Source organism: Centroberyx affinis, unplaced genomic scaffold (genome assembly GCF_046629955.1).
Source record: "Centroberyx affinis isolate AG114_WGS23_722 - 3 ecotype Tasmania unplaced genomic scaffold, CSIRO-AGI_Caff_v1 ptg000131l_1, whole genome shotgun sequence".
Lineage (NCBI taxonomy): Eukaryota > Metazoa > Chordata > Actinopteri > Beryciformes > Berycidae > Centroberyx > Centroberyx affinis.
Genome location: NW_027278831.1, coordinates 174,935 through 199,246, shown reverse-complemented (window position 1 = coordinate 199,246; position 24,312 = coordinate 174,935). Strand labels below are relative to the sequence as shown.

At 42.4% G+C, this 24,312-nt stretch overlaps 3 protein-coding genes across 3 annotated transcripts; 2 read left to right on the top strand and 1 right to left on the bottom strand.

Moving 5' to 3' along the window:
* The first annotated feature begins 8,069 nt into the window (after window positions 1-8,069).
* On the top strand, window positions 8,070-14,226 carry LOC139653484 (AP-4 complex accessory subunit RUSC2). Its single transcript, XM_071530332.1, is given in 11 exon segments — window positions 8,070-9,005; window positions 9,096-9,357; window positions 9,360-9,427; window positions 9,992-10,115; window positions 10,340-11,398; window positions 12,318-12,394; window positions 12,589-12,763; window positions 12,912-13,017; window positions 13,126-13,172; window positions 13,297-13,993; window positions 14,118-14,226. Coding segments are annotated over 11 exon segments (3,660 nt in total).
* A 1,099-nt stretch (window positions 14,227-15,325) lies between these two features.
* cimip2b (ciliary microtubule inner protein 2B) lies at window positions 15,326-18,292 on the bottom strand. The gene is made up of 6 exons (XM_071530439.1): window positions 18,228-18,292; window positions 17,276-17,499; window positions 17,023-17,177; window positions 16,149-16,275; window positions 15,800-16,012; window positions 15,326-15,635 (listed from the first exon to the last, which is right to left on the bottom strand). Exons 1-6 carry the CDS (start codon window positions 18,290-18,292, stop codon window positions 15,541-15,543), a joined length of 879 nt encoding a protein of 292 aa, XP_071386540.1. The 3' UTR covers window positions 15,326-15,540.
* Window positions 18,293-20,089: 1,797 nt separating this feature from the next.
* Window positions 20,090-23,944, top strand: LOC139653574 (uncharacterized). The gene is made up of 6 exons (XM_071530464.1): window positions 20,090-20,878; window positions 22,217-22,378; window positions 22,615-22,795; window positions 22,953-23,035; window positions 23,196-23,299; window positions 23,608-23,944. The coding sequence occupies exons 1-6, from the start codon at window positions 20,207-20,209 to the stop codon at window positions 23,687-23,689; spliced, it is 1,284 nt and encodes a 427-aa protein (XP_071386565.1). The 5' UTR covers window positions 20,090-20,206; the 3' UTR covers window positions 23,690-23,944.
* The last annotated feature ends 368 nt before the right edge of the window (window positions 23,945-24,312 follow it).

The window sequence follows — 24,312 nt, the reverse complement described above, 5'->3', positions numbered from 1 at the left end:
TAATGTTTGTAAAACATTTGACTGTTAAACTGAGCTGCAGTGACATGTGTAGTACTGGGTAAGAAACCCATTGGGTTCCATAAGAAATACTTGGTATAATAAGCACTATCCTCAGATAAAGTACTTAAAATCTTAAATTGAAGTGATAAAAAACTGTCATCATGGTCCAGTATTATTGCCTTTAAAAAAATCCAATATTTTAATCTGTGCACAGGTATACTGGCATATTAATGTCACACATCCTTAATTAACCAACAAGTTATGGGAAAATCAGAAGATTCCCTTGTTAGAGGCCCCTTGAAGCCTTTAGAAACTGAATGAGAAGTATTTTATTTGTCAAGCGCATGACAATTACAAGAAATCTGATTTGGTGTAGTTGGTGGTTAAAAACAAGTTAACAAGGGTTAACTTGGGTTGGAACAAGGGCTGTCACACATCAAGACCATCAGCAACAGACTGGAGTTAACATATGGTGCAAAACATGAATGAAATAATCTAATATTTGGCAGAGGGAATAAGTATGTGTCCATTGTCTTATTATTTTTTACATAAAATAGAGAAACAGACAGAGCAGTTTGACTTTTCTTTAGAAAAAGTGAAATATACCTTAAGAGGTTCAAGTGAATGTTTTTACAAGAGATGGAATCTTATTTTCTCTTACAGATGTTTTTACCTTCCAAGGTTGTGATTTGTTTTCCCATTCCTTCCAGAGGAACTGATGGCAGCAGTGGATGATAAGCACCAAAACATGTACAGTATTTTATTAGATTTGTACTGGCTCTTTTGGGATTCTCCTTATGGTTTGGTTTGCCAAGATAAAAACAATAGCACTTTGTAAATCCAGGAGACATTTTCAGTACCAATATTCAGTGCAAAGTAAATATTCACCTCAGTGCAGCAACATAAACCATTTAAATGTACCAATGAACCATTTAGCTCTGCTGTGGTAAACTAATTGTGAGGACATCCATTATTGGACTAATAGGGCTTGGGAGAAGATGAGAAGAAGCACTTACAAAGATAATTCAATTTCCTTTGATCTATGCTGGCTGCAATTTCCTTTAGTCTTATTTTGGTTTGGCTCCTATAATTTTTTTTGAAAAAGAGACTGGACTGCATGTGGCAATATTAAAATAAAAATAAGTTATTTAAAAGTTACTAAGTTGTTATTGTTGTTAAATTCTTCTTCCCACTGTCTGAACACAAGATGGCAGTGGTGAGTGCATTAAGTTGCCTGAGTCTAAACACAATCTTCGCCAGACAAATAAATTACACACACACACACACACACACACACACACACACATTGCATATGCACATGTGCATGCATGCAAGTGTGCACGTGTGTACACACACACACAAAAATTATACACATAATTATCTTGGTGTATATTGTATTAATTTCAAAGTGAACATGTTGGCCCGTGTGTGCGTAGTGTAGTATTGGTACAATTCATTTTGTGCTGACTGGACCGTTTGAAACCAGCAAGGTCAACCATCCCTTTAGCCCATTGTTGCTGAGATTCATGATGAGGTCAGACATTATGGGACCGGGTGTTATGTAAGTGTGGGAAGCAATGTCACGTAGTGCAGGTGCACTGTAGTTCAGGTCTGTGTTGAGAGTGGGTGTTCAGTTGGGTGGTTCTGGCACCAGAACATATTATTCAGCCCTCTGGGGGTGTTACAGGTCTAATTCAAACAAACATCTGTGATGGGAGGTGCTCCCTTGATAACCTCATTACACAATAACTTTCCTGCTCTCACCTACCTTCCATTCCTTTAACATCCAAGTTAGGTTTCTGGGATAGTTACATCAGATCCTGTGCATTGGTTCATGTGCACCTGAAAGTCAGCTACTAGTTTAATTTGTCAGTATCTTCATTTATTTTCATATGCAAAAGGCTTGTTTATTTCTTCTTCATTGCAGCATTGCAATATATGCATAACATATCTCGGATTCAGAGTAGGTGAGCAGTTCTACATCTGTGACGATTCATCTTGCCTTTTGCATTGAGTGTGTGTTTTCTGAGCTGAAAATATGGTGTATTATCACTGAGGGGGGGAACCTCTATTGCAAATCAGGTGATTGACGTGGTGAATATGAACAAGATTCCAGTCAAAGCATCAGACTCCAGAGGAGAGATATCTTAATTCAAACTGATATTTATCTGCATGAAGTGCAATGGGCAGTTAGGAGCAGTACATCTGCAGTTTGGTTGTGAAGTGCCAAGTGTGGCTAGCTATGAGGATATATGTGTTTGTGGTCTGTAAGAAATAAAAGAACAATAACTAGAAAATAAATACGGATGGCAATAGCTTACAGTTGCCAAACCACACTTCCATATCTTTTTTGAAGATTAAAGGAATAGTTCACCCAAAAATGAAAAATCTGTCATATTCTACTCCCTCTCATGCCAGTTGAAACACAGGTGAAGTTTGTTAGCCCATAAAACAAAGGGAGGCTGCAGCACAACTCCTGTTGCAGCCTTCTCCAAAACAACTAAATTAACACAAATATAGGCTTGGTTTGGCAGCTACTCAGTTAAACAACGCTTAACCGAGCCTATGTGTTCATTTATTGCTTTGAATAGCAAATAAACTATTTGATTTGTGCATTATACGGTTTCCAATCTTTTCGATTTTATGTTCTCTGATTCATTGGGAACCGATTTTTCCACTGCCTTTTTGTGTGTATTCCTTAACATAAGTTATACCATAGTTTATACTGCCAGGTGTTTGGAAGCTTTGAGCGGCACGCACTGCTCTCCTCCCATAGGTTAAAACCATCGTGACGCAATAGCTCCGGCTGACCCGTCCAGCCAGCCTCAGCGGTGCTGAAGGAGCGGCGCGTGGACCACCTGTCCGGACCTCAGCACCGGAGCGGTCTGACCATCAGATTATACTTACAAATTGCCACGTTAGCCAATTAATTATAGTGTCATAAAGCGAATTACAGAGCTGACATGTTTAGCCTTTTTAATGTGCCTTTGACGTCAGAATACTGCGCTGAACACTCGCATGATTTTTTAATTCAGTTGATTTTGTGATTTTGGACTGAAATGCCTATTTCTAAGAACGCTGCAAATGAAAATATCTCCTCTAGAAGCCGCATGGAAGAAGACGATGGGTATTCAGCTTTGACTGTCGGTTCTTCTCAAGTAGGTGTTATTGTAGGGTGTTTGGAGATGCGCTAGTGATGCCGCAAATGCACGCGCTCTTGTTTGTCTGTGCTTTATATTGCCCAATGCTCAATTATTCAATTCCGTCTTAATTATAGCATTCTTTGGATTACTTTATCTGGCGTTATTGTGTCTTTCGTGTGTGTGTGTGTGTGTGTGTGTGTGTGTGTGTGTGTGTGTGTGTGTGTGTGTGTGTGTGTGTGTGTGAATCTGTGTCTGTGTCTGTATCTGTGTCTGTGTCTGAGAGAGAGGGAGAGAGAGAGAGAGAGAGAGAGAGAGAGAGATATTGCTTTGTCATGGATTGATCTTTTAGCATGCCTGCACACCTAAAACTTAAAATCAATTCCACTGTCGGTCAACTTGACCTAGTTCCATCACTTTCAGCAGTTCAGTGTCATTATGAGAACCAATGCTCGCTCCTGCTTAGGAGACTGACCACACTGTCCAGCTCCCATCTATGACCTTCTTCTCCTTCTACTGTCTTATTTTTTTTTACTGAGATTCACTCTAACATCACATGATTATTTGAGTCATTACAAAAAGTTCTCCTAACATGATTATAGGCCAATAGTAGTTGTAATGATGTTGTCTATCCATCCCTCTGCTCATTAGGGGAGGGAAGTTTCTGATAACAAGCAGCATCATGATCTGAGTCTGTTGCCAATGCAGCAGCAAGCGGGCAACATTGGGCTTTTTAGTCTTGCTTCACTTTACCACAATCACCTCTGTCATGTGAGCTGGCTGACTTGATCTGACAGAAATGCCCAATGCACTCGTTGGGCTAATCACATTCATACCGATGTGCTCCAGTGTTCGGAGCACAGAGATGTTTGGCATATATGTATCTGTGTATTAGAAGTTGTAGGGGCTTGGCAGGGGAGCCACCACAGACGAGTCATATCTCCTGTGTAGTGCAATGGTTAGTCATCTGCAAAGACACCCAGTCCGTCACACTGGCCTACTTTCCTCTGGTATTGAACTCAAGACAAGACAAGACAAGATAAGATAAGATAAGAAAACATAAGATAAGATAAGAAAATGACTTTTCTCACAGACAGCACAGGGTTCCACTGCTCCCCACACCCACTTTTAATATTGATCAAACCTATACTAACCTATGTTATACCTACACTACCCTGAAATCACACAGGTCTATGTTTCTTACCCTTAGCCCAAAGCATCTCAACCAATAATTTCCAAACTCATCATCAGTCTGACCAACAGTGGGTTAATGGGTTAGGCAGTATTAGATGGCTGACCATAATGGCTTGACACAGCCCGTGTAACGGTTCAGAAAGTGCACTGTACCATCAATCAGAGAGTGAAGGAAAGGCTGCTCCTTCTGGTTTGAAAGAGCGACCACGACAGCTACGTTGTACCAACAATCAGAGACTATGGGACGATGGCGCTCTGGCTTAAAGCAGCCTGTTCAGCAGTTCAGAAACCAAATTCTACCAGCATTCACTGGCAAGAGGGATCTCCTGGCTTGAAATGTGAATTGTATCAGCACATAATAAATATCCCAAAAAATGTGTAATTACACTGTAAAATTCTAAATTGCCCCTTGATTCTGTTGTTTTTAGTGGTAACATTCTGCCACAAATATGGATTAACGAACCCAATTTATTAGGGAGCTCTAATGATATTTGTGATCAGCAGGTAATGGATGTTACTGCAGTTGGGCATGTTAATGGCATGTTTATTTTGCAGTGGTAAGGATGTTGTTTATTGTAGCATTGTGAGGATAAAGAGGATTACCCCTGCCTCTTCCTGGTCATCTGCAGCAGATGTCGCTTAGATTGTTTACAGATTACGCCCAGACAGAGTAGTTCAACAGCTGAACTGATGTCTGTGTGATGTATCACACAAAGGCCCAAACACTGCCTTCAGTTTGACATATGGCAGTGCAGAATGCTGGAGCCATTTACATACCATCTATTTTTGTGTAGCCTAATAATAAAAAACAAGAAAGGCATATTTGGATGGTTTGAATATTTTATTGCAGATGGGTTTTAATTGTGAAATGATGCCATATGCAGCTATTTCAAGCATAGACAACAACAATATTATGAATTTACAGCATGCTCTCTCCACAGTTTGTATCTTCTCATCCACACCCATACATACCCATACACCCAGACTTACACACATGCATGGTAGATGCATACTTAATGTGAATGTGTGCCCAGTCATACCTACCCCAATCCACACACACACACACACGCACACGCACACGCACACGCACACGCACACACACACACACACACACGCACACAAACACATACACACACACACACACACACACACAGAAAGCTTGTGAAGGTTGTTAAAAAAAAAAAAAAAAATTGATTTCATGAACAGGAAGGATTTTTCAGTTGAATTTCCCTTCACAACAGCACAAACACCACATTACTGTACTGTCCATTGCTGATATTTCAAATTAATGATTTTTTTTTTATATCTCTAATCAGTTTTGTCTGTCTTCTGTATGCTTCAGTATCATGGTATTGTTATCTGCTTGCTGATATTTTAATTTCTTATATGCTGAATTTGCAGATCCTTTGCAATTATTTTTCTACTTAGTAAAAATAGCACTAACAGTAGGCTACTTGTAATGGTACTTCATGAAGGGATGATGATCATTATCCTTGTGTACAATTCATGTGTTTCAAGCTCTATGACACTGAATAATCAAGGGAAAATTGTGTTAATGAATAATTTGCATTAAATAAAGTGATATGGAAATGTATTTACACTCAGCAGTGCCAACAGAGCATCTCTGCAGTGCAGCTGCCCTAGTTACAGTGCAGACAGCTGAGTAACTGTGAATGACTGTGGTTGGCCTAGGCAGGGAGAGGAGGGGGTGGTTAACGGTTGATTGAATTATGGAGGATAGGCCATGCTGAGGGCTGGAAGCAGACAATACAGTAGGACTTTGACTAGAGGGCCAGTGCTAGTGTGAAGTGGGGGAAACTGTCTGACTGTATTAGCAGGCTGTTTTCCATTTGATGTTTTTAGTGTCTCCACCTATTCTGCTTAGATGCTTTTACTCCTACATTAAAGATGTAGATTTTTTTTCCTGAGACCCACTTGGCAATTCTGAGCATGCATTTATTTAAAGGATGCCAACCTACAGACAGAAATTGAAGTCAGCCAGACATATCCATACCACAATCTGTAGGTGGACCTCCAAGGCAGTTGACGAGCTCAGCACTACAGATTGGGAGGACATCCGATAAATTTAACACCTACACAGACAATGTCTGCTCCTATATGTCTACATATGAGGATGTCTGCTTTGAGAAGAAAACCAGTGAACCCAGGAACCTGAGGAAAGTCAGGCCCGCAGGGAAATCAACATAACTAGTTATTGTGCAGTAACCAGCTGAACAAAGCTATTAGAGGAAAGTTCCTATCTGATTCAAATCTTGGTGACATGCTTCTTTTGGACACTTTTATCTAAAGCATCTTTGCCCCCTTTTACACCACGTGTTGACATGTATCTCATATCCACATTATAACTAGATTTAGACAGATTTACACCTGGCATTATAATTAGTCTCCAGTGTCCAATTGTGCAAAAATATGTTTTCACTCAAAAACTGCAGATTGCCACACATCTTGTTACCTAGCTCTTGATATTTATATCCTTTAGAAAGATTGCAAGCCCTCGGGAACTCAGATTAGTACTGCACATCTCAAAACATTCCAAAACAGAGGGAGAACTTGTTTTAGGGATACCATAGGCAATAGCTTACAAGAAGGGAGTTTTATGCAGCTGTTGTCATTACTATTTATAGTTTCATCAGACCAAATTGACAGCTGATGTTGAGTCTCATTTGTTCCCTCTCCATGCATATCTAGACGATACATTTTGATTTGTTACTATTTAAATTTCTATCACCTGCTTACTGCCTCTGTGCCTTCTTTGTTGAATCCACATGTGAATGTGTATTTCTGTTATTGTTGCTGTTTGTGGATTGGAGACATAACTGAATTTACACTTTCACCCTCTTTACACCTGGCAGTAACATGTTATATTAAAATGCATGTACTCACGATACATTAAGAGTATGCATTTTCAGGAAACTGTCTGAACGTTGCCCCTTCAATCTGTGAGTGGTCAACAGACAACCAACGACCTGTTCCAAAAACTCTGGGAGATTTTATTTGTCCATTAAAACCAAGACAACCAGCCATCCTACAGCTTCTCACCCTACTCAGTGAGCTGTCTAAGACTCAACCCCCATACTCCCCCTTACCTTCCCTTATGGAACTGACTCTACTGTTACAGTATTGTTTGCATAATTTTGTACTATTGATAATGTCTGCACATCTTTGCACACTACACCACTTTACCCTGAGGGATTATGTCTATGTTCCATAGTACTCATAATTTATTTAGTGTATTCCATCCTAATTATATACTCATGGAGCACATTCAATGCATTTTAGGAGACAAATCATCCCTCCCTACAGCCAAACTCTATGCAGACTGAATACACATTGCGATTGAATGTTGAACGCATTTTGTAGATTGATATGTGTAATCTACTGTTTCTTGTATGTGTGGCACTGCCCCCCTTGCAATTAATGTCAGGGCCTGCTGACATTTAATAATGTGTACCAGGATTGTGTGTATTTGTGTTACTAAATTAGTTGCCAAAATGTTTGTATTGCATATTTATTGTACTTAGAAATGATTCAATTCCATTCTATTCTATTCTATTCTATTCTATTCTATCTATGCTATGTTATGCTATGCTATGCTATGCTATGCTATTCTCTTTACTACTATAATGCACTTAAAATTGTCTTTTCCTTGCCTTTCAGGATTTCTTTTTCGAGTAACATGGAGACAGTTGCCATCATCCAACCTCGTGCTAGAAAATGATCAGGGCCTCCAGTCTGTCGGGGGACACCCTGATAGCATGCCACTTCCCCGTGGTCCAGCTTCCTCCTTGGCAGCTTCCTGTCCAGGCCCTGTGCAGTTCTGCCAAGAGGCCTGGTCGCCTGTGCTCTGTGGGACTGACCCGAGCTGTCTCCCTCCCAGAGCAAGACTCGCTCCACAGAGAGCCTGCCTTCACCAGCGGCCGAAGACATATCTCCAGCAGCTACAGTAGTCTCAAAGAGGACCGAGCGGAGGAGGAGGGGGCCAGTGACAGCAGCGGGAGGTATGACTCCACCTCCTCGCCAGAGGAGGCGCCTCCGCAGACCAGTTCCCATATGAAGGAGGAGGGCTCTGGAACTAGAGGTAGTCTACGGTCACACAACTCATTCCTTCCCAGCACAGAACTAGATGAGGATGAGGATGATGAAGATGGTGATGGAGATAATCTACACAGGTATCATGAGGACTCCTCCTTTGTGTTGCATGGGAATTCCAACTGGCCACTAAGTAATGGTGTCAAAAATTCTAAAATGCCCCATGGGGACATGGACAGTGTGTGGGGCAAGGAGGGGGCCATATTGGATACCGAGAGTGACAGAGAATGGCTCTCCAACCAGCCCAACCAGCTGGACTCACTGCAGATGGAATGCCAATGCTTTAACATCAGCAGATCTAGCATCATGTTGATGGACTGTGGAGAGCAGGACTCCGCCAGACAGAAGGATAACATGTCCTGCTTCACCCACAGCCAGCCCAAATGTTCCCCAGAGGTGTCCTCCAATGGTCAGGTGGAGTTTGTCAGTGACTCGTCCTGTAACAGTTCTGATGGCGTCCTGGTTAACTTCTGCACGATCTATAACAGGAGCAACAACCCTGCCACGCCTCATGACCTCAGCAGCCCCACAGTTCAACCTTCTCAGTCAGCAGAGGGATCTGTGTTCCTCCACCTCCAGCCTGTTCCCCAGACTCCCACGAGGGACCTCCAACATGAGGACCCGACAGTTTCCTCTCCCCCACAAGACGAGGTCGAGGTGACGCCCTCCGCTCCCCGCTGGTCTCCTCAGGGCCTCGACTCCAATTGCAATCTTTACTCCCTGGAGCCGCTGTCCCAGGGTCTGTCCTCTCTGGAGGTATCAGACCTGACGGCCTGTCTCCAGAGCCAGGCCACGCTGGTCATAGGGACCAACCAGAAGTACTACAAGCTTGTGACCTGTGACCTTCCCTCCCAGACTCCCAGCCCAGCCTGGTCCAGCCTCACCAGCTGCCCCGAGGGTCAGAGCAGAAGCAGCCCCTTCCTCCCTCTGAGCACCTCTTTTTCAGTAATAGGAAAGAAGTGCAGCAAAAAGAGGACAAGAAGGTAATGTTAGTATAAAACAGTAGAACAATGTCCTCCTTTATTTTAATACTGAATTCTTAGATGATGGGTATGCTAATTCAATACATTTTCACTCGTATCGGTAAAATGCATAAAAAAGTAATAAGATTCTCCTTATGGAAGCAAAAAATTAAAATAAGATAAACATTTAGAACGAACAAGCAGAAAAAAGAAAAACAATAAATAAAATACACCAACAAAGGCATGGTACATCAAAATAATAAAAACTGTTAAAATTCATATGCAGTATTAATATGGCAACTCTTACAAGCTTAGAATATCCCTTGTAAAACTGCATGTGTATTTTTTGTGTGTGATTTGGGTGTGTAAACTGAAGTAGTCCTATCTTTCCTTTATCCCCAGCAGGAAAAAGAGGATCAGCAAAAGGAAAGGAGGAGGTCTTCCCCAGCACAGTGCAGCACTGGGTTTGACTGCCCTCGGTGTTGGAGCCGTGATTTCCAGGCTGCCTGCTCCTCCACTGAGAAAGCACATACAGAAAACATTCAATACCACTCCCGCACTTCCAGTTCCCTGTGTCCCATCCAGGATTCAGTTTCTCTGAGCCAGTGTAGCACACAAAGCAGTAAATGCCAAGGTACAAGCGCTGTGTCCATCCAGCCATCTGTGATTTTGGACCAGGAGCACTGTGACACTGATGCCGAGGAGATGGGTAAGGCAATGGGTTAGAGACAAATAGAGTTATTCATTTTGTTTATTTTTTTTAGCTAGCTTTAATAGTTGCAAAAGTAAAATGGCAAAAGAGAAGACACAATACCAGAAAAAATGAAAGAACAGGAAAAGAATAAGATAAGTTATGTAAGAAGATGGAAATTTCGTAAGCTGAATCTAACATCTCTTCCTCCTCTTCTCCCTCATCCTCTGCCTCCATCTCAGGAGCATGTTCATTGGCAACTCCAGTGGTGCGCTACAGCAAGGCGCAGAGGCCCACCTCACTGCCCATCCAGCCCTTTGTTCTGCTGCCCCCAGGCAAACCCCAGTCCCAGCACTTGGGCTGTCTTCTGGAGCAGTACATAAGTCACAGGAGCAGCAAGTCCAGTAGCTCCCAACTAGGCGCCAAGTTTAAGGGCAAAGGCAGCCAATGCCTTACCAACCTTCAGCCCTCCCCACTGGGCAGCCATGGACCCATCCTCCTAGAGGCTCCTTCCAGCTCTGATACCTGCTCCACCTGCACGCCCAGCCCAGAGTGCTTCAGCCGCAGACGCATGTGGAGCCACACCAGCACAGGCCAAGGACACATCAGTCCATGCAGATCCCAAACCACCCTAGGTCCAACTCACACCAGCCCAAAGCTCAAATTGGTTCCGGCACAAGATAAAACAAGCCCATACTCTGACAAATCTCAGACCAACACTTTTTTTAATCCAATCAGCATCAACCCCAACCTGACTACATTTACTCCAGCCCAAAATCAGTCCAGCCTCGTGAGAGTTGTCACCTGCCAGGACCTCATCAACCTAACTCCCCAGCAGAGCCATGCCAGCACTGAACCCAAAAATCTAAGTTCAATCCAGTCCGAGACCCATAATACCTACCATTCAATATTGTCTCATACACCACCCACTTTACCCCCAACCAGTCACACCCATCATCCAACCCTACAGGTATCCGTCTCTCCTCCCACACCCCCACAACCTCAGAAGAGGTTACCACAATATCCAGCTGCACCTGCAGCTGAGTCTGGCTTCTTCCACAGTAGTCTTACAGCTGCCCTCTCTTCAGTTGGCCCTCTCTCCTCTTTGACTTCTCTGCTGTCTTTGGCCGGCTCTGGGCTGCATCCACAGCAGACACAGGACTCTGCAGGGCTCAGTGGGAAGCAGAGCCAGAGTCAACAGAGTGAATCTCTGATCCTGAGTGACAGGCCACCCATGGAGTTCTGCCTCTCACCCGATGCCTCCTACGAGTCCATGTCTATCAGCCATCTTCAGAGAAGAGGTGAGGGTCAGCTGATGAGTGGAGGGATGAATGTATAAATATATATATTAAGGTTCTCATAGGCTGTATTGATTTTGTATAAAACATGGCACGCAAATATATGCCAAATATTGAAATCTGAATCAAAATGGAGAACAAAACAATTATAAATGACTGCATTCCTCCACTGTTAGATTCTCTATCCAGTGATGAGCTGTTTTAAAGAGCAGCAGTAAGAACTCACTGTACTGTAGCAGCGCCTTCAATACCCTGAAGGGGCTTTCTCTCAAACATGACCTATTTTTAACTCTCCCTGCACAGGATTGGCTGAGCCTTCTGCTCTGTAGCCTATGTGAGTGTGCCTGCAAGCTCCAATGAGACCGAGAGAGAGGAAGAGAGAGAATGTTGCAGTAGATACAGCGCTTATGATTTATAATACACCTAATCATGTTATTTTAGTGCTACGGCACGGGCCATATGGTTGAAAATTAACAATATAAAAGTCCACCTATTGGGATGGATAATCAGCAGTGGAGACATTTGCAGCAGCAGTGAACACTGGGGTGCAGCACTGCAGGCGGCTTCAATACGCATAAAGAATTTACCATGACATTTGCAGAGGGAAGCTGGTATGAGATGGGGAAAGAAAGGCAGGGAAGAGAAGTCAGTGAGGAACACTGCTGCAATGGAGCACTCTTTCATCTTCAGTTCTCATTCACCTTTGCATCCTACAATATGAAAATGAACTGTGAAAGCATTCCCATATGTTTCTATGTATTGATCCAATCTGTGTGGTGAAGTATTAATAATCTATATAAATATAGCAACAGTGTTTTCTTTCATCCCAAAGAGTATATGAAGCATTGATTACAAGTTGAGTATTAAATCACTCATTAGCTCACACATCTGTCTAAACTGTTTGCCTGTCCATTGTCTCTAGGTTTGCTGAGGTCTGTGAGCATGGCAGTGGATTTGATCATGGCTCATTTTGGCAGTAGCAGAGACCCTGAAGAAAAGGTATTGAATCCCATGGCTAAGTAGGACAGTCAGCTGAAAAGACACCTTGAAAGATCTTTCTGTCAAAATGGAAAAGTGCCAAAATGAAGTCCCTTACTTGCATCCTGGGACTGGAGTCAAATTACTCACTTTAGCTGGGGAAAAAAGCATGTAATTAATACAGATACAATATTTTATTCTTCCTATTCCCACAGATGCGTCTGGGTAACAGCTCTCGCAGTCCCACGATCGCCGGTCTGGTCCTGGAACACTTTTGTCCAACAATCCAGAACATTTTAGAGGACGGTCTTAGGGATCACAAACTGGATCTCATCATCGGACAGCGCCGCAACCACTCCTGGAACGTGGTGGAAGTCTCTACTAAGACAGGTAAATGTAAATAATACAGTATAATTTAGTGATCATGATTAAGAGGAACTGTTATGAATGTACTTCTGAATCAGTTCACCTAGCATTGTACTGTGGGACATTGTAGGCTTGTTGGTGAACTCTTTGTCTTTGTCCAACTCCACTATAGGTCCATCTACCAGAGTCCTTCACAGCCTGGTCTCCAAAATCAGGCAATGTCCCCAGCTCACCAGCCACTGCATGAGACTGAGAGCCTTCATCATGGGCCTGCTCAAGTGAGTACCAACCAATATAAATGACCTTTTCTGACTACTAATACTAATGCAATTACTGCAAGTAGAAGCAACACCAGTTGAACAACTAATCCTTTTACTCTCTTTCAGTTTGAGAGCTTTGGAATTCTGGTTAAGTCACCTTCAGAGCCAAAAAGGTGATTGGATAGTCAATTTGATGTACTTTTTTTTTCGAAATAATTGTTAAATATCATCCATTAATGTCAACAAAACATAGTTTATTTTGGATCTAAAGTATTTATCCTCTTACCTTCTCCATAGATGTGGTGACAGCATACTACCATTCTTGGGGTTTCTTGTCCATGTCCCAGGGACGGTGTCAGCCACTGTTCCAGGAGCTGCTACTTCTGCTGCAGCCGCTCTCTGTGTTGCCCTTTGACCTCAACCTGCTGCTGGAGCCCCGACTGTTACATAACAGACAGCTGTGTTCTGAGGAGCAGGGAATCCCTCCACTTCCACCTTGCTCTGCCCTCTTAATGACCAGCTGGCCGCTACTGCAAGCCGACAGAAAGGTGGATGCTAGTCACAACAGCAAGCAAACTAGGGTTTCACACCAGACGGATCTGCATCTGCACCCAGTGTCTTCTCAGAAGTCAAGTTGCCACCAGCAGGAATGCACAGAGAAGCATGCTGAGTCGGCCAACAGGAGTCCATGGTCAGCCCCTGTTCAAGGGTGGCGGCCGAAACAACCCACCCTTGTGGATGGTGTCGTTGAAGGGGAGGACTGTAGCCGGAATTATGCAGACGCTTGGTCTCAAAGAGGTATGGACAGGAGGCAGGAAGAGAGGAGGGGAGAGAGAGAGACAGGGAACCCAAGGGCATCATCACAGCTTCATGTCCAGGATGAGAGTCCTCCTCAGGGTGGGCTGCGCTGGGCCAAACTGTTTGGAGCAGCTGTATATGCTTCCACCAGGACACAGAGGGTATCTCAGAGCCACAGTAGGACACAACCCAAAAGGTAAGCACAGTACAGTAGATTTCATTCTTTGATTTTTACAGTTCTTTAAACTGTGTGTCTCCTTAACCGCAGGTCTAGCTTTCATTTAGTGTCAGTGTTTACTGTAACTCTCTTTCCCTTACAGGTGTAGGCGACCATCACAGTGGCTGCATTTGGACAGATCACAGCTTGGACTGTTGGCCCAATCCGTGTGGTCAGTGAAGCTAGGTGAAGCTCACACCGACAAAGACTAGGATCACAGTAACCTAAGGGTGGAAGACCGAGTAGAGACTATTTACTCTGCCCAAAAAAAATAAAAAATCTTAATTGCATGACAATTAGTTTATATTACTGCAAAGCACAGTGCTCAATCACATTGGCTTACTGGTCAGAAAGCACATACAGTAAAATACATGTAGGAGGTTTTCATATTAACAGCTGAGCATGAGTGAAAGCTTTCACTGTGTCCCTATATGCATTTACACTCTCTGGAATAACCAAGTGGAAGTGCTTATTTCTCTCCTCTGCATTTCTCCTATAGGCACATTTCAATCAAACAATGTCAGTGAAAATTGACCTGCCTTAGACTGTGACCTACCATTCTTGTGGTGCAAAACTATCCATATCTTACATATATCTGTCAGTCTCTTCCACTGCTGTACCTTTCGTCTAGTTGATATAAGAAAAAAGCAAGCAATACGCTCTTACTAGTGCCAAATATGCCATGCACCAGCCTCTTGTAGTGGATTGTGGTTGATGTATTCCGTTCTAGTAACTTGTTTTTGAGCTAATTCCCAGCATGGTTTTATGTGCATGAGTTAAAAAATAGTAGGTGCTACAATATTTACTCGAGTAAGTGCTGGAATTCACCTCTTAAGTTCCATGTTTTTATGCCTGTATAGTTAGGTTTTGGAAATTTTCTGGCAGTTGAATTTTAGATGTGTGGACAGATGTGTACAGTATGTCTCCCGGTGAAGTATGTTCAATTGCACAAATATAAGCCATCATGTGGTTGTTTCAGGTATATAGATGTGTGTCAGGTATATTTTGATAGACTGGTAGTAAGCTACAAAAGGAAAGGGGAAAGAAAAATAATTCTTTGCCTTTGTTTAATAGGGGTTTTTAATGTACTGCAATAATGTGAAGTCTGTGAAATTATTACACCCAGCTTCATTTTCCCTTCAACCTTTGAATGCTTCCTCCAATGCCCAGTGACAATCAACCTCTGTGAATAAAGACTTAACATATTGAATTGTCTTGTTTCAATATTGTAGAATCTACAGCAAGTACAAGTGTTTACTGGTGTACCACATCATTTAATATAAATCAGCCCACAAAAGCATGCAACTATTATTGTTACAGAGGGATCTGCAATACATGTAGTCCATGTGATATGCTTTCGTCAAACAGTCATTCGATGAATTCATTTGGAGCCCAGCACAAATGATTTCCATAGGGATGCAAGGACTTTCTGATAACTTCATAAATATGACTCATTTCATAACTTCATGCCAGTAATTACATGGACCTTTAATTGATCTGTACGATGGTCTGCTGGCCTTTTTCCTCTATGATTTTCCCCCAAGCTTCCTCTTGATGTCGCTCATCTCTAGTGCATTGTGGGTAAGTTGGCCAAAGGTATGTCCGTACCTAAATTTATATCCTGTAGGATGGTACAGAGTTAGACATGCTTCAACTTTAAGTTTTCCTGTGATAGAGTGATTGTTGAGTTTCTGTGTGAAATATTAAGTCAGTTCAGTGACTATTATAAGTAATCTGATCAAGAGGCACTAGATTGTGTGATGTGCTGCTTAGATCGAGACGGACCTGGGACGTGTCCTGTGTATGACGGCATCAGGCCCCGGTTTGAGGGGTAGATAGTGGGGATGGGAGGCAGAGTGCTGCCCGTCTCCCCCGGGACACCTCGGGGAGTGGCGTCACTCTGCACCTGCTTCCCAAACTGGATCAGAGCCTTATTGGTAGTGACCGGGTAACTTGTGCCAATTAGGTAACGAGATTTCGGCACATACCCTGTGAAACCTGGACAAAGACATCAACTGGTGAGCTACTAGAACATCTTACTAATACTTTGGCATGCTCATGTAAGAAAAAAAGCTTTTAAAGCCTACTGTCTGCACCCAACAGAAAACAACTATCCAAGTCCTCTGTATTGTACCTGAGATAAAGTACTTGTGTGGGCTTTCATCGTCCATGAAGTATGGTGATTCCAAGGGCTTCCAGGAGTCCAAGGACTTGTAGGAGGTCAGTTTTTTGGAGATGGCTGTCAGAGGGGTGTTCAGTTTCTGGGCCTTAAGTGGATAGAGACCCACAAACACATAATGCTTGATGCAGAGAATACAACCTACTGACCATTCTTACAATTTACAATTTACAATTTCCCATTTGGCAGACGCTTTTATCCAAAGCGACGTACACATGAGATTTTAATACAACACAAGCAAGGATACAAGCAAGGATCTTCCAGCAAACCTGTTCACAAATCTGAACAGCAGAAAGGTTATAAAGGAACATAAAAATATAGATGTTATACAAAAAGCACAGGTTATGCAAACATGGTTTAAAGTTACAAAAGCATATTTAAAACCTATACAGTAAAAATGACATAGGCAACTTTGTCTCTGGAGGTAAATTAAAAATTGTCTTCTAAGAAAATTGATTACGCATCTAAGATGGTATACACATGTTGTTGAGATTTCCACTCAGTCTCCCAACAAGAAAGGATAATGAGTGTGACTTTCAGAGATATAATTGATCAATCTGTGGGTGGTTTTATTGGAAAACTCTCCATGACTGCTGCTTTTTACGTAAAGTGGAGTGCATTACAATGAACTGACACTGGATCTCCAACATGGATTATTAAACATGGGTGACCCTGTTCAGGGGTGTCAAGTCAACACGTGTGTATTTGTGGCCGTGTGTGTGTGCGCGTGTGTGTGTGTGATAGAGATTGAGAAAGACACTGATAGAGACAGAGCGTGTGTGAGTGTGTGTGTGTGAGAGAGGGAAAGAGAGAGGGAGAGAGAGGTTACTTTAAACTGTGTGTTAGTGTAGTTGCTGACAACTGGCAGGTCTGTTGATTGCAGATGAACCCTCATACTCTGGTCTCGGTCAAACTCACAGAGTGCTTCATGACACGTTTCAGTGTAGGTACGTGCAAAATAGTTCTGCCTTTTGGGAATAAAGCCTGTAAAAGCAACAAGCAATGAACATTAAAATGCATTGTAAAGGTGTAGTCAATGATTGTGCAGCGAGACACTTGTGAGACATATGTGTGCGTGATACCTGTGTATCCTGGTATCATCCTCTCCAAGCTCCTCTGCTTGCCATGGCTGCTCCTCCAGATCACGTCCCGTGGCCCGGTGTCAGACTCTGTGGAGGGGAACCGACCCGTGTGGAGCACCATGCGCTTGGCGTGTATCACCTCCGGACTGGTGAGCAGCTGGGCGGTGAGCTGGCCGTAGGTCTTACCCAGGTGGTACTTCAGCTGTGGGCAGTATCCTGCGTATCTGACAGCAGAGAGTTAGTGGTGATAATGACAGAGTCCAGCATCTACACAAAAAAATAAAGGGGCCAAGTGGAACTGAAAATGGTTCTTGGGAGTGATGCCACAACCATTTCTGGTTCCACAAAGCACCTTTCAGACCAAGGTTCTTTAAAGAACCATGTCTGCACTCCTTTTAGACACCTGCAGTGTGTTTTTGTTCAACTGTATAGCCTTGTATAGGCTCAATATGTATCGGCTAGTCAACAGTTAATGGTTATTTTCCAAACGTATGCCATCACCCAATTTCCAATAACTAAGAATTATGAAGCTTTTAATATCCCAAAGAACCATATGAGGAACGTGACGACCTATCCATTGAATGAAGTGTTTCTTCAGTAGGTGATGGTTCTTCGTGGAACCACACAGCCTTTTACAGAACCAGTTAAGAGCCATTATTTTTCTGTGTGTCTCAATAGTGGCACTCTGATCAGAAATATGTCAAGAAATTGTAGGCTATCATTTCAAGAGCTTCAGATTCACAGACGCCTCCTAAGATAAGGAGGATTCTCTAAATCAGCTTAATTTACATATATTTTGCTAATTTACATATATTTTAATGTTTCAGCATTAATAACGAGCTGAGGCCACTGACATTTGGGTCGTTGAACACTGCGCTTTAAATACCCTTTTTTTTCTTTTAAATATAAATAGACTGTTATTATTTCTTAGAGTTTCAGGAGGCAGACTTACCCTGGTATGTAATGTGGATCAGGTGTCACCAGAACTTTGCTAAATTTAGGGGGGAATTCCTCCATACTGACCCACGCAAAAGGCTGAACCAGCTCGCCCTGCTGCACTGTTTACTGGTTGCTAGAGGGAATCAAGCACAAACACATCTGACATATCGAAGCTCCATTATTGGGTCACAGTTCTATAACTTATGCAGCCTAAACACCGAAACGTTCTCCCATACGAAAAATACTACAATATTCCTATAATATTCCTATAGGGACTTAAAGTGTGTTTGTGGTAGTGAGTTTATAGCTGTATCATACTTTATGGTATTTCTTTCTTCCTATTGTCTCACCATAATATTCCAATAATATTCCCACAGGGATTTTAAGTGTGGCTGCGGTACTCCTCCAAGTGACTCCATCGCACTTTATGGTATTTCTTTTTATCTCCCGCGGTGTTGCTGTAATATCCCTATAATATTACCATAGGGACTTATTGTTTTGATGTTTTATTTGTATAGTTTCTTTCTAAAACGTATTGTAGCTACGGTTTTTATAGGCTAGTTCTTTTCGTAGAGGTCCCAAGAGGAAGCAGAGGCTCTTCCGCAGCCCTTTGAAGCCCTGTAAAGAGACTTTACTATAGCCATAACACCTGGGATGAGCGACAGTCGGAGATATATTGCTTGATATGTAGATTCAAAATCAAACGATTCACCTGCAACATCTTTTTGTATAGTAGCAAACTGTTTAAAAGATAGTATCTAGCTAAACTGTGAAATAGAAAAATTAAGCCATGACGCTGCGCAACAATACTCAGATCAACTTTGGAATTTATTGTCTTATTAATTGGGTCTTATATATAGAAATAAATGAATCAATGTAGCCTACATAGTGAGAGAATCTTAAGAAATGTCAATGACGACACCTAGCGACATCCAGCGGTAGCTTAGTAGCCTAATTGACTTAACATACAAACATAAACAAAAGGCAAATAAATCAATCAATCTATGTCTAGCTCTGTTTGCACAGTTTCGCAACTGAAGATAATTTAACTTATTAAAATAGCAAATAAAATAAAACAACTGGAAACAGGAGATTCAAACCTCTACCATGCATGGAGGAATAGTTAAATGACACCCAATAGGGCAATGACAATAACTGCTTTTGCAACGGGCAGACTATGTACTAGCTCAAAATAACTAGGAGGCAAAGTGACAGCTACTCTTCTTTTGTGCCATGAATGAATCTGTGTTGCTTTGCTGACCTGGTGAGCCATGCCTTCACTATTCACCTGGGGAATGTAGATCCTTATCAGCAGACAGGAATGTCCATTCTACACATTCCACAAAGTCCAGGAACCTCAGATATCTCTTGGTCTTACAGTGACGAAATAAAGTTTAGTGTTTCAGTCTCTACTTGCAATTCCACTATACTCACACAGATATCACTATCCTTACTTATATCCATACAATAAGTCCAGCATCTATGTTACCTGTCTCATATTTGTACTCATTCTGAATAAATGGGTCATGCTAAGAAATATGGGTCATAGAAGTGATTTCCTTGTTTCTGTCTGAATGTTGTTGTTGTTTTATCAGCAGTCCTCAGATTTACTGCACAAAGTGGAATCTATCTGTATGGCCATGTCATGACTTGTACCTGTTATGGCTGGATTTTATAACGTTGAGGTGTGGAGGGGGACTCAAACTTTTCAAATGGTGTTCCAGGTGAGTCATTTTCTCCCCGGAATTACAGCAACAGGAAAGAGCAAGTATCAACAAGCAGCTCCATGCCGTCTGTGACAGGACAGGTGATGGGGAGGTGTGGTGAACGAACATAGAGGCAGAACAGTGGGGATGTTTTGCATTCTACATCACCAGCTAACCTCAGTTAATCATTGTGTGGGTTGTCTAAAGGAGTGACTTGGTTCTCTGTGCGGTTGTCATTGCCATTCAGCAGCAGCAGAGGTGTGAGGAGAAGCGGGGACCTTTGACGATGAATCTATACAGGAGCTTTGGGAACCTTTTGGAGACTTGGGTAACTGAAGGAGTCCCATGCTCAGACCCGGAGCAGGACAAGTGGCTCGGCGGTGACTGTGGAAATTCTCTTACAGCTCCTCCTGACATGGGACCGAATCTGCGCTCAGAGTCTGTGGACTCTGGAGTGGAGATGGCCAGTTTCGACACGTCTCTTCCCTCTCCGCGCTGCTCTGTGTCAGTGGGGAATACAGAAATAGACACAGTCACAACAGAAAGAGAGGAGGACAGGCTCACCCCTGCCTCGACATTGCAGTCTTCTGTCCTCTCTGCGCCATCTTCAGCCCCCTCTTCCTCCCTGTACCTCTGTCCCAGGACGGCTCAGACGCCTCAGGAGGGCTCTATGGGATTGCACCTAAAAGTTGAGCGAGCACTCCAGAGGACCGAGCCTAGATGTCAGAGTCTAAGGAACGACCCCGAGTCCCATACAGACGATGTGGTGCTCAGGCGGCGGACTCACTCTTCTCTAGCCAAACAGCGCGCATCGACCCTGGTAAAAGGTCAAAGGCCAGAGAGTTTTGGAATGAGGAAGACAGTCAGCTCCTCAGTGCCAAGCAGGCAAATGTCAGAACCACGCAGACGACCACTGTCCCTGTATCATGATAACCTGCCAGCTCAGACAAAGACAGAGGTAAGTTACTGTTGTATAGGACAATTTTGAAATAGCTGTATGCTGCAATGATCTGAACAGATTGTGTTTAAACCTCTATAGGAATCGAGCATTTTGGAAAAGCAGGAGACATGTAAACTATACTGTCAGGTTTCTATATCAGTGCTGTTTGTGGAAAAACCCCCAAAAAATATTACACAACTTTCACAGTGACATGTACGATCACGCACAGCTCCGTCCCGTAAACAGTTATGTTTTACGATGGAGGCCTGGAAGAAAGTCACAGAGGTGTAACAAAGCATCTACCTTTGCCACAGTTAATGGGTTGCAACACACACACACACACACACACACACACACAAACTTGCTTTCAAATTTAAAGGAAGACAGGCATGTAATTACGCATACGGGATCCCTTTCATGCCAGTGAGTTGTCGTGAGTCCCTCTTTGGTGTTGGGGATCATAAACCAGTCTGTCCAGGTGAGCATTAGCCCACAGGCATGAGAGGAATGGAGCAATCAGGGTGCTCGGCAGATGGAGCATGTGTGTGTGTGTGTGTGTGTGTGTGTGTGTGTGTGTGTGTGTGTGTGTGTGTGGGTGGGTGATGAGAAGTCCGTTGTATTGCTGATAAGAGTGTGACAGACATGTCTTCCCACAGATGGTGGGAAAAAAAAGTCCCTAACCCTATAAAAGAACACCATTGCATAAATTGTTTCTTCTCTTTGCATTTGCGATAATGCTGTACAAGCTGTGGGAATTAGGTACACACATGAAGGTGTTGACATCACTGGATGTAATTGAGCAGAACCATCCTTTGGATCACTTCTGTTTCATTAAGATCTAAATGTTTTTTTAGTCCCTGGGTGTGTGCATGTCTTTGCTCTCGATAGGCACCAGAGCTGCTTTGATGAAGCTGTCTGAAGTTATTATAATTATTATAATTATTCTCTATGGCTTCTAAATTAACTTCTCTCTCCAAGTGACTATACACACAATGCTTACCTGTTATTAAATTATATGGTCCACTGCCCTAAAACAGGTGACATTCTATTCTATTCTATTCTATTCTATTCTATTCTATTCTATTCTATTATTGTGTGCAATAGAGGAGAGGGTGGTTGATGTTCAGGGGAATAATCCATCAGAGCTTAGATTTTTCGCCTATTTTAATTTCACCTACCCCATGTCTACTGCAGCAGTTCTGCACGATTTCTCAAACACTTTTCCTAGAGAATGGAGTGACAGGGAGGCACCGCAAGCATGAAAAACTGGACTTCTATGTTGGCTAAATCTGTACACATGTTGTTCTGCTCTGTATCTTGCAAGGTAACATTCTCTATACTCAATGATCTGTGCAGGACCGTGGTGAAGAGGAGAGGGAGGTACTGAGTCCTGGGCTTAGCTACTTGGAACAGGTGTGCCGAATGTTGGAAGAAATCGCCAGGCTGCAGATGCGTAACCGTGGGTTACAGACGGAGATGGATGCCCTCCGGGAACATCAGGCCAAGCAGGCAAACCAGGTAAAGTATGGTATGGATTTTTTTTAGCTTGCTAGTTATTCAGTAAAGGCAAATGAGAAATCATCTGCCACAATTGCTACAATTTGCAGGCTGATGAACATGATGTGGGCTTGACAGGCTGGTACCAATTTCAATACATTCTGTCTGATGACAACATGTGGTCCTGCAGCCTATAGGGGGTCATATGAATTATATCATCACAAAATGCTCTTTCTCACCATTTGACTCTCTTTTAGGCTCCAGAAACCCTTCTGTGTGACTGCAAAGCTGTTGCGGAGGACGTCTCTTCTTGTCAAAGACTTGAAATTGCAGGTGTAGAGCATATTTCCAGTGGAACACAGTGTCTGAATCATCATGCTTACCGTGATTTCCGTCAGAGGTCAGCATCAGATACAAGAATCCTGGCAGGACATTTAAGTGAGTCATCTTCTACCATATACTTTTTTCCATTTTCAGTTGACCTTTTGTGGAAATGTATGTTTGTATATTTAATGTATGTTTATATGGAAACATTTGCCAATCTTTAAAAAAATGATATCCATAGCATTGAGGGTTGTGTGTGTGTTTGTTGCAGGAAAGTTGAAGCCAGACTCTAGAGGGCAGCATCGGAGTAAAAATGACCTGCTTGAACAAGCAACAGAAGACTATGAAACACAGGTAAAATACATTAACATACAACACATATCTTTTACTTAGACAATCTCATAGCAGTAATAAATAAAATAAAAGCAATAAAAATGGCAACTATACAATTACATTTTGTATCTAATGATTTGCCAGCATTTTGATCTACAGATCTTTCAATGTGTCTCCTCAGGAATTGAAGAAGGAAGAGGTGAATAAAACCAAGACCTGGAAGTTAAAGGTTGCATCTTTGAGAAGAGAGGAGTCGACCCTTAAGCCAGATTCAGAGATAAGCGGGTGAGATACTGTATTTATAACAGTTACCTCTATGGAAGAATCTCATACGATGCATGATGCTCTCAGGAAATGTCCATGCTGCTCCAACATGGCAGCTGGCCATACTGATGCAGTGGTCCAAAGCTAATGCACAGTAGGTGTAGAGGCATTGGTGGGAGTTAATTTTCAGTCTGTGCATCTGTTCCTCTCGAACACTCCGTCTCTGTCCCATCAAAAATCGCCTCTCAGCTTACATACTGGTTCCAGTGTTGTAAAATGACCCACTCCATCTCCATTTAATGACTCCTTGTTTACCCGTGTCTATACAGCCAACAGATGCGCCAGAAAAACAGCAGCAGACGTCGGTTGAGCCAGCTGTTCAGGAGGCGAAGGAAAACTCTGCCTGCATGAATGGACCACGCTGTTTCTGTCATGATTGTTTGACTTTTGGTTGCAGTTCCGATGAACAGAAAGCATTCCTTTAAAAGTGATGAGCAGAGCGCTGTCAGTTTTGCTTTGACACTGCCTTTTTATTTCATCCATGTGATGTAACTCACCATCATGTTTATTTATTGTTCATTGCATGTTTACCTTCATTATTTATACTCGTATATAGCACTATTTCCCATAAAACTGTGACTGAGAATGATAAATGCATATATAAATATATATAATTATGTCATATACTGTGTCGTCGTTTTTTCTCTGTCATGTAATTCATAATCCATGATTCCTATGGCGGAACAAAGCTTCATATGCAGAACTTCAAACTTGCATTTTTGTCCTTTTCTTCTTGGTTAGCTGCAAAATGGTACAGAATATGCACTGTATATTATAACTATTAAAATCTAATAACAGTCTATAATGCACATAATATCACTACCTCTTTCTGGATTATTTCTTTCTTATTAATTATCAAAAAATAATTTTGTCTTACTGTACCTCTGCTGCAAGATAACAGAAACATGCTTCATATCCATCACATATTGCTGTGCATGTAGGTAGGAAGATCAGATATGACTGCTCACCATAGA